At 38.8% G+C, this 10,700-nt stretch overlaps 1 protein-coding gene across 1 annotated transcript; it reads right to left on the bottom strand.

The window, feature by feature from the left end:
- Nucleotides 1–2,367: 2,367 nt before the first annotated feature.
- On the bottom strand, nucleotides 2,368–10,396 carry ELF3 (E74 like ETS transcription factor 3). Its single transcript, XM_069756473.1, has 10 exons — nucleotides 10,324–10,396; nucleotides 9,873–10,043; nucleotides 9,497–9,727; nucleotides 9,090–9,158; nucleotides 8,896–8,976; nucleotides 4,914–5,000; nucleotides 4,739–4,816; nucleotides 3,772–3,888; nucleotides 2,765–2,960; nucleotides 2,368–2,634 (listed from the first exon to the last, which is right to left on the bottom strand). Exons 2-10 carry the CDS (start codon nucleotides 10,033–10,035, stop codon nucleotides 2,520–2,522), a joined length of 1,137 nt encoding a protein of 378 aa, XP_069612574.1. The 5' UTR covers nucleotides 10,036–10,043; nucleotides 10,324–10,396; the 3' UTR covers nucleotides 2,368–2,519.
- Between the last annotated feature and the right edge of the window lie 304 nt (nucleotides 10,397–10,700).

Here is a 10,700-nt window from a genome sequence, read left to right as displayed (position 1 = left end):
AATAAGAAAAAAATGTGGTCATTGCAATGTCTTAAAGTTAAGTAAATACAATATCAGATGAACAACAACACATGACATATTATATCATGTCACTATTTAAACATACTAGGCTAAAATCCATAAGCAGTAGGTAAAAAATACATTTTAAAGTAAGTACACTGGCCTCAATAGGTCTGTGAGTGTTAAATGCAAATTCAAGTTCGACAGACAAGGTTCTCTATCTTTGATAAAGCTGTGCCTTCCCATAAAAAGTCTCTGTCTAGTATTAAACTTTGATCATTTTAACACAGGTGCAGTTCTTCAGTTTGTCCAAGTTGTCTTAAAGAGTCAGCCAAGCTATTTTAGCAGTCACAATCTTACTGATGATAAGTAATAAATCCAAGCCTAAATAACACACAGATTTCATTAATTTAACATGTTATGTTTAATTAACGTAATATCATCGTACAAACTGGAAGTATTCTCACTAACCAGAACATTTGGATATGAAATGACTGACGACATTTCTAAACTAATACAAAGAAATTAACATATAACATGTTCTTAGTAAAAAGCTTTATAAACAGGTAACCATTAAAAGTATTTACAGAAACTATCCACATCTGGCTAAATATATTTACAGAGTTTTGAAATTACAAACAATTTTTCAAAATAATAAAAGTGCACTTAATGTTCATATGTTTCTTGATATTGGGTGAGGAGATATAATTAATATATATAGGAAATCTATTGTAAGAAACATACAAAATTAGCCATGTGTTTAAATAAAAAAGAAATTAAGCAGCAAACTGAATTGTCTTAAAAAAATAGTAATTCAGAGAACTAATAGATTTTGGATAATTTTCATTTTGGGCGAGGCAAAATTAAATTAATAGTTCAGGTGCTATATATTGCACATGAGTCTATTGTTCAAGAGCAAATAATTGTGTGGAACTTGATAATTGTTGCTTAAGGTACCGTCACATTTAGCGACGCTGCAGCGATACCGACAAAGATCCGGATCGCTGCAGCGTCGCTGTTTGGTCGCTGGAGAGCTGTCACACAGACCGCTCTCCAGCGACCAACGATGCCGGTAACCAGGGTAAACATCGGGTAACTAAGCGCAGGGCCACGCTTAGTAACCCGATGTTTACCCTGGTTACCATCCTAAAAGTAAAAAAAACAAACAGTACATACTTACCTACAGCCGTCTGTCCTCCAGCGCTGTGCTCTGCACTCCTCCTGTACTGTCTGTGTGAGCACAGCGGCCGGAAAGCAGAGCGGTGACGTCACCGCTCTGCTTTCCGGCTGACCGACGCTCACAGCCAGTACAGGAGGAGTGCAGAGCACAGCGCTGGAGGACAGACGGCTGTAGGTAAGTATGTACTGTTTGTTTTTTTTACTTTTAGGATGGTAACCAGGGTAAACATCGGGTTACTAAGCGTGGCCCTGCGCTTAGTTACTCGATGTTTACCCTGGTTACCAGTGAAGACATCGCTGAATCGGTGTCACACACGCCGATTCAGCGATGTCTGCGGGGAGTCCAGCGACCAAATAAAGTTCTGGACTTTCTTCCCCGACCAGCGACAGCACGGCAGGGGCCTGATCGCTGCTGCCTGTCACACTGGACGATATCGCTAGCGAGGATGCTGCAACGTCACGGATCGCTAGCGATATCGTCTAGTGTGACGGTACCTTTAGACATTGAAGGTGTGATGGTGGAATAAGCGCTTACATGTTTCCTGTTGTATGTGAAATTGCTTCAGCATCAAACAACTTTGGCTCATGTCCTTTGTGTTCTAACACTCATGACTGTACATTGATCCTGTGAACATCTAAAGTATGTTTATAGCACAGGGTGTGTGCATAGGTGTAACATACGGTGTTTACCATGGAGTGTGTTTTCTTACATCCCGTGTGTATGTGTAACACAGTGTGTGATCGACATATACAAAATATCGGCAGCACGGATAAGATTTAATGGATGTTAACATGCCAACAATAACCCAACTCATTAATTGGATGATTGGTTGGCTTTGCCCGAACTGAAAATCATCCTTCTCGGATGTACCTCACCTGTAAACCGGAGGTATGCTGACAATGTTATGATACGGTGTGAGTGAGTGAAGTAGAAATTAGTCTTTCCCTATCATTCTGTGTCTGCCTGAGTAAAGAGGCCAATAAACAAATGCTTTGAATATTGTCGATCTATGTCTAACATTCTGAAATCGGTCTGGGTAAATGCATCCTAAATGTTTCTGCGTGATAGTAATATGTTACCATTTGAGACTCCGCTTTTAATTTTGTTCATAGCCACATTTAGTCTAAAAACGTCTCTCAATGTTAATCATTACAAAGTACAAAATATACAAAAGATCAAAGAAAAAACGGTTTACAACAACCTACTGAAGCTAAAAGTTTAGCTTATTTAACTGGCACCGGAATAATGATGCTACAATAGAAGCCTTAAAAATAAGGCTGAATTCTGACAAATATATGCACAGTGGACATTTATCCACACAGTTTCTTGCATACTGCTCCTAACATCCAAGAGATCCTTTATCTCCCAGGCGCCAACCACTTGAGTTTTTCCCAAACTTATACACTAATCGGCGGCCATCTACACGCTCAAGAATTTCTCGCTTGTAGTAATATCTGCAAAGAGAGAAAAAAGTGTAACGAGTTATTGAATACTATGATATTCATCCTAAATACTTTAAATGAGAATCAGCTAGACATTAATGAAAAAGCGATCAATAAAATCATTTAAGGATGAACCACCAACCTCATGGCACGGCTAAGCTTCTCATATGTCATACTGGAATTTTTCTTTTTCTGTCCCCAAAGATGGGCAACTGCTTCAGAACGAAGAAACTTAAATACTCCTTCAGATCGGTCCTCCCACTTCAAAAGACCTTCATTTAAATCAGGCTGCAGTAATATATCCCGAATAAACTCCCAAAGGTGTGTTCCACGTGCAGCTGAAATAATTGGTAAATTGTAAGAATTACAAGAGTCATAATGAAAGAGGTGCATCAAATAATTTACAAAGGAAGCCAAGTTTCGAAATACTTAAAGGGGACCTGTCAATCAATTCATACTGGCTGAACCTTGGGTAGCATGAATCAGAGACATGGTGTTGATTGCAATGAGTTATGTTTTACTCTGAAGGCTCCAACACTTCGAGAAAACATGGTCTTAAAAGCCAATTGGGGTCTATAGTTACAGACATAACTAGTCTGAAGATGTCTCCATCCATCTTCTCCTTGCCATGTTCCAGTTAATTGACAGGTCTTTCCCTATTGTGAGAGGAGAGACTTATTAATCAACTGGATTGGGGCAGGGATAAGTATACTATCTATCACTTTAGACCATTGCAGGCTGTTCAACTAGGTTTTCTTTGAAACACTACAGAGCAAAACATACCTACTGCAATCGCATAGCCAGGCTCTGGTTTATGCTGTACATGGTTCGGATAGCATGGATCTCATGACAGGTTCTTTTTAGAGGGTAAATGTTGTTTTAGGAAAACTTATAGCTCATTCCTCCTCCTTTATACTCCTTATTGGACTTTATGAGTAGCAACTATCATCTCCCATCTCAGTAATATGAAAATCTGTATTCATTGGAGACAGACTTTACCCAAAATCTGAGACTGAATGATCAGTACAGAAGGAAGTAGATTAGATTTCTCTGATAAGATATATTACAAAACTTTCCTATTTTCTCTTGAACTGTAAAAATGTTAAATGACAGTTACACAATAAGAGGCAAGAGCACACATTTACTTACAGTGCTTGCTTTTCTTTGTCTCTAAGAAATCTGAGCTTTCAGCATTGATTTTCCGCGGTCTGCCCCTCCTTCTCCTATTGGGCGCACCATCACTTTTATTATAGCTTGGCAGGTTGTCTGAAAATAAAGAGGCAAAAATATGAAATAATTATTGTAATGCTATTTATAGTTTGTATTTTATTATCATTTCAGTATTTTATTAAGTTAAAAAGATATTCCCATCTCCAAGATCCTATCCCAATATGTAGTATGTGTAATAATCATAATATTATCAGATACCTCCAATTAGAAATATTTGCTATCTCTCTTTCCTCATGTTTAGGTATTGCAGGATCTTAGGTATCCATGGTTACGGCCACTGATGAAGTGACAGCTAGTTGCTAGTGGTCGCAACCATGGATACCTAAGGTCCTGCAATGCCTGCACATGAGGAAATGCATGTAAAGAAGCTGCGGAGACACCATCACGTGTTTCTCGACGCAAGCAGTGAATAGCCAGGCCTTTCCCCGGGAAGGAACAACCACGGGAAGGGCAGCATCCTATGAAGGAAAGCCACCTATGCCAAGCATGGTATCCATCCACAGACAGCTGTTTCGGGGTGTTTGCCCCTCATCAGTGTGGAGTAGGAATCTGGCTATTAGGAGCAGTGCCTAGTAAAAAGGCTATAAAGGCACAGATGATTGGCCTCGGGAAGACCAAAGCATCCAACACCGCGGAGACACCATCACGTGTTTCTCAACGCAGTGATTCCAGAACACTGCCCCCATCCCTTATGGGAAATATGCAGATGCATGTAAAGAAGCTGCGGAGACACCATCACGTGTTTCTCGACGCAAGCAGTGAACATGAGGAAAGAGATATAGCGAATCAGAAAACTATACTACATTTCTAATTGGAGGTATCTGCTAATACTACATATTAAGGTAGGATCTTGGTAATGGGAATACCCCTTTAAGTATCAACTTACTTGTTCCCAATGATGCTGTTTTTATGTCCACGTCAATGTCACTTCCTGCAGAATCTCCAGCTTGAGGGCTATATGAACCTGTCAGTAAAAAAACAAGACAGTTGAGTATCATGAAAAGTTTTCCAAGCTCTTTTACACTGATGTGTATAACCTTAAGACTGTCTTTATTACTTACCGGATCCACAGAACTCAGAGCTCGCAGGCGAGATTGGATCAGAGTAGTAACCTGGATCTATTGTTTTGTCTCCACACAAGTCAGATTCTGTAATAAAATTCAAGTAGGATTTAAAATTTCCATTAAGGATCATTTTATCATTTATTATTGCATTGGTAACAGCACAAATATTGTTAACAATGATCAATCACTAGTGATCTAAGTAACAGCATGACAAAGCCAAAATTGCTGTAGAGATGTTGTTGGGTTAAAAAAGCAAGTCATGGCTGAATATAGTAAATTTCACCATCTTGCTCCATTAAGTTTGGCAATTGATGTTGCCTTGGCTATCAGGCTATTAGCTGTTGAGTGGAAATCTAAAGTAGTCGTCTAAAGGCCTCTATACACATTAGACTAATGTTGGTGTGTGCTGCCAATATTGAGGGGCTCAGCCTCAATCTAATGAGTATGAGGGCACCGTCCAACTGATGGTCTGTGGAGATCAGGCATGTCTGTTATTGGACTGTCAATCGCATTGTTCTCCCAGAGATAAGATGCCTGCTGGTGTGTAAGCCAGTGGATTTCTTATAAGAAACACAGGGGCCATTATATCAGAGAGTAGGTTGAAATGGCTGTTGGATGAGTAATCAAAACATTGTTCAGCCAATAGACATCTAATGTGTATGGCGATTTTAAGACTGTGCCAATACCAGTAATAAATGTCAGCACAGTCTTAGTAAACAGAGCGACATGACACAGCTTTTAGATAACAATGTTTATGTAGTCAAGTGACATAAAAAAACAACACACAACAGTTTCTGGGCGAGGCCAGTAGCATAGCTTCCAAGAGATCAGAGTAGGCACTTGCCACTTTTACCTGTGTTGGCATGCACAGCATACCGATATAGTTAAACTCTAAGGAAGAGCAGGAGCCATGGTCTACCTGCCTTACTGGTCTCTGTTCTGTAGACCATAGGTTGCTTTAGGCCTGCAGCCTATAGAGTGGCACAGAAATTCAGAGTCCTAGCACAGATGGTGCAAAGACATCAATATGTCGATCCACTGACTGTGATGGCAGACTCACCAAAATGTAAGACTAGTAAGTATAAATTTGAATATTTTTTTTATTTGCATTTTAAATGTCGCATTATTTTTTTTTCCTTTGGGGAACTCAGTCAGGATCAATATTGGTTTATATGGGAAAAATCAGATTACACTATTATTGTATGTGGGGGGACTTTTGTTGAAGCACAAAGGGCATCAATAATTGCTAAGGGGATATTAAGGTGACATTATTACTTTTTATGGGTTTCGGAACCTATGTTTTCTATTGAATCTGTACCCCACTTTGTGTGCACGCTCATACAGGAGTGCTGAACTGCCCACTACTTGGGAGTCTATTAAACTATCAGTAGGGCATTTCAGAACTTGGACCACTATCAATCTGCAGGCAAATAAAATTAGAAATACTGTGAATTTAGATACCTGAACTGTATTAACTGAATACTAAGGTCACAATATGTGTGTAGGAGTCACATGACTAGCGCCCAACTGATTTTCCGCTCTTTTTATAAATGGAACCTACCATTAGATTCATGCTGCCTGAAATATAGCCAGCATGAATCAGAGCTACTTGATTGCAGACGAGTATGTTTTACTCTGAAATACTACAGAGGTTTAGAGAAAACATACTATTAAATTACAGCCAGGAACCTAGAGAGACTAGTCCAATGATGTGTGTCTTTAAGGAGCAACATGGTAATCAACTGGAATGAGGAAGAAGCCAGCCAGAGGCCATGAAGAACTTCTCATGTCTCTCTTGTTCCTTGACCAGTTTTCAAACTATATTTTCTCTTGAATGCTACAGTTTCAGCTTTTCAGAGTAAAACATACAGGTGCATCTCACAAAATTAGAATATCATTAAAAAGTTAATTTATTTCAGTTTTTCAATACAAAAAGTGAAACTCATATATTATATAGAGTCATTACAAACAGAGTGATCTATTTCAAGTGTTTATTTCTGTTAATGTTGATTATGGCTTACAGCCAATGACAACCCAAAAGAATCCGAAATGTTGGCCTACTGAAATGTATGTTCAGTAAATGCACTCAATACTTGGTCAGGGTTCCTTTTGCATCAATTACTGCATCAATGCAGCGTGGCATGGAGGCGGCGATCAGTCTGCATTGTTGGGTCTGGTGTCTCTCATCTTCCTCTTGACAATACCCCATAGATTCTCTATGGGGTTAAGGTCAGGCGAGTTTTCTGCCCAATCAACACAGTAATACTGTTGATTTTAAATCAGGTATTGGTACTTTTGGCAGTGTGGACAGGTGCCAAGTCCTGCTGGAGAATGAAATTTCCATCTCCAAAAAGCTTGTCGGCAGAGGGAAGCATGAAGTGCTCGAAAATTTCCTGGTAGACGGCTGTGCTGACTTTGGTTTTGATAAAACACAGTGGACTTACACCAGCAAATGACATGGCTCCCGAAACCATCATTAATTGTGGATACTTCACATTAGACCTTAGAAATCAAGGTCCCAGAGTTTGGAGGAAGAGTAGAGAGGCAGACAATCCAAGCTGCTTGATGTCTAGTGTGAAGTTTCCACAATCAGTGATGGCTTGTGGAGCCATGTCATCTGCTGGTATAGATACACTGTCCTTTATCAAGACCAAAGTCAGCGATGCCGTCTACCAGGAAATTTTAGAGCACTTCCCTCTGCCGACAAGCTTTTTGGAGATGGAAATGTCATTCTCCAGTAGGACTTGGCCCCTGTCCACACTGCCAAAAGTACCAATCCCTGGTTTAAAAATATCAGTATCACTGTGCTTGATTGGCCAGCAAACTTACCTGACCTTAACCCCATAGAGAATCTCTGGGGTATTGTCAAGAGGAAGATGAGAGACACCAGATCCAACAATGTCGATGAGCTGAAGTCTGCTATCAAAGCAACCTGGCCTTCCATAACACTTCAGCAGTGCGACAGGCTGATCACCTCCATGCCAAGCAGCATTGATGCAGTAATTGATGCAAAAGAAGCCCTGACCAAGTATTGAGTGCATTTACTGAACATACATTTCAGTAGTCCAACATTTCGGATTCTAAAATAATTTTTTCAAGCTGGTGTTATAAAGTATTCTAATTTACTGAGATAATGACTTTTGGGTTTGCATTGGCTGTAAGTCATAATCATCAACATTAACAGAAATAAACACTTGAAATAGATCACTCTGTTTGCAATGACTCTATCTAATATATGAGTTTCACTTTTTGTATTGAAGAACTGAAATAAATTAACTTTTTGATGATATTCTAATTTTGTGAGATGCACTTGTACATAACTGCAATCATACAATGAGGCTCTCATTCATACTGCTCATGGGATGGGCAGCACGAATCCAGTGTCAGGTCAGTGTCTCTTCAAATTGACATATGGCCAGAGCCAACATGGGCATAAAAATTATACATAGCACATACACACCTCAGCATCTCCTGCCAGTAAACATACCAGCATGTTACCATTTCAGGTAATCAGAAGCCACTGCTGCATCCAAGGTTTAACTGTTGTGGACACCGGTTGTCACACACTGACAACACTAGATGTGGAGACTGTCAGAAAGGCTGTCCAGCATTACAGAGGAGCGGCAGTGGATCGATTGGCGAGCATGTGCTGTTTATCATTTTTTCAGGAAACTTAGCCCATAAATATAATACAAGCCAGGGATGGAAATTAACTATGCATTACACAGACAAGCTATATTATGTTTTTAGTTTAAGACAGCAAAAGATCAGGTAAAATCAAATATAGAGCAGAATTTTAAATACATGTATATTAGAAAATGTATTTTCTATTGTATAAAACTATGGAATGCCCCTTTAAATGATTTTTCTGTTCTGCTGAACTTTGCAAAGTAAGGCAAATGGATCTTACTGCACACAAGTAATATCAGAAAACTTAGAAACAGATCTTTGTCATAATCCTTGTGGATACATTTCATACCTATTTCATTCTTTACTCCAAATTGCAAATTGTCCTCACATTGAATATAATCATAGATTAGGTCCCATTCAGAAGGGCATTCTGAAATAAAAATAAATTAATTACTTGAATAATAATAATAATAGTAGTAATAAATGTACTTCAGACAATAAAGATATAAACATGCAACAGTGGGAATGTGTTAATAAACTTACCCTCTGAAAGGTGGAACGTTAAGTCATAGTCACTAGAATCACACGAATTTGATGGAGGAGGGGTTTTCACTGTGAAGAAATATTTTAGAGTTATCATTAGACTAAAAGCGGTGTACCTGACCTATACAGTTTCTAGCTTGACACTCTGGGTTATGGTTTGCCTAACATGCAAAAAGCAGGATGAAACTTTTATCTAGCTCAAACTACCAGCTTAACTTTTAAGCAGAGATTGTAACCTTTGGTAATTGTAGATAATCTGCATTATTATGACGCACAAGTGTGTCTTATCTTGGCGTGCAAACAAGGAAATCTGTACCTTTTTATTATCTTCAGAAATTATCAATAGATCGCATTCTTACAGTTCAGTTCTGACCACTAATAATGAATAATTAGGTCATAGTACTTACAATCTCGTAACTGGCTTAAATGGTCGTAGAGTGTATCCCCAAGACCACCGAACATTGTCCTCATATCTTCTCTGCTCAGTTGACATAGGCGTTGTCCATCCATTTCACATTGGGTTAGGTCTATAGTGCTGGCGTCCCATTTGTTCCTCTCAACATTATAACTGATCCAGTCCAATACATGCCGCTGTGTCCACATGTGTGGCACAACCTGTTCCCAATCACATACCTCGGCTGTAAAACATACATGTTAACATTTTACCACTGACTTTTTTTTTAAGCAAAGACTAAAGTAAAGATGTGCACTATATATATATATTAAACAATACCAACTGGTATATTTTTTCTTAAGATTTATCTCTACAATTTTCTTGCTTACCTGATAGATCGCTGGTAGTTCCTGGTATAGTAAAAGTAAGTAGCTTGTTACTGTCTCGATCTTTCAGTGCCTCAGTTGACACAGCATGAGCTTGGACAGGTGGATATAAAGTTGAAAAATAATTGTTAAAAACACTGCTGATCACACAGCTTCCTCCTGCCATCGTAGAGCCTAGATGAGAAAAAACATGGAACTATAAGTGGTAAAACTGATAGGTGTTCTCCATAAAAAACATTGCTTTAGAAATCGGATGAAAGAAGTGACTCAGCATACTATTCCCGTCACTTGCAATGTCTCACTGAATTTGAAGGCATAAGAATTTCTCTGAACAGTCCATGTTCCAAAACAGTAATGAAAAATATAAAATTTGTACAACTATGGTCTAAGTTAAAATGAAGGTTTTCAGAGAACACCAAGATCCCAGAGGTGAAATGTTAAGGTTGTTAACTACCTGTGCAATGTTCCAGAGACTTGAGTAATCCACCTATTCAATGGAAGTGACTATGAGACTATAACAAACCTTGTACTTATATACACCCAACCCAAGTAACCTGACTCCACCTGCTCTATATACAGATTAGACGGGATTTTCCCCAGGTGCGTGATGTGAGTTCAGAGGCCACAAGAATATTTGCATAGCAAACTGTTTCCAACCCTTTCTGGGAAAACAAGGGGACGAGTGGTTTAATTATTGCTAGAGGTAACAGATGTCACAGCACGTCAACCAACTCACATCCAACAACTGATATTTTCATGTTTACGATCATGTAGTATAGTAATTAATTCATAGAAGTTTTTATATTAGAGTTTAAAAAAAAATTGCATTGT

Source organism: Ranitomeya imitator, chromosome 3 (assembly GCF_032444005.1).
Source record: "Ranitomeya imitator isolate aRanImi1 chromosome 3, aRanImi1.pri, whole genome shotgun sequence".
Lineage (NCBI taxonomy): Eukaryota > Metazoa > Chordata > Amphibia > Anura > Dendrobatidae > Ranitomeya > Ranitomeya imitator.
This window is presented reverse-complemented; position numbering and strand designations above follow the sequence as displayed.

Coding starts and splice junctions, on each gene's coding strand:
- ELF3 (XM_069756473.1), bottom strand. CDS start 10,035: ATGGCAGGAGGAAGCTGTGTGATCAGCAGTGTTTTTAACAATTATTTT. Junction 9,728..9,872: donor AACTACCAGCGATCTATCAG/GTAAGCAAGAAA, acceptor TATGTTTTACAG/CCGAGGTATGTGATTGGGAA. Junction 2,635..2,764: donor AAGCTTAGCCGTGCCATGAG/GTTGGTGGTTCA, acceptor CTCTCTTTGCAG/ATATTACTACAAGCGAGAAA.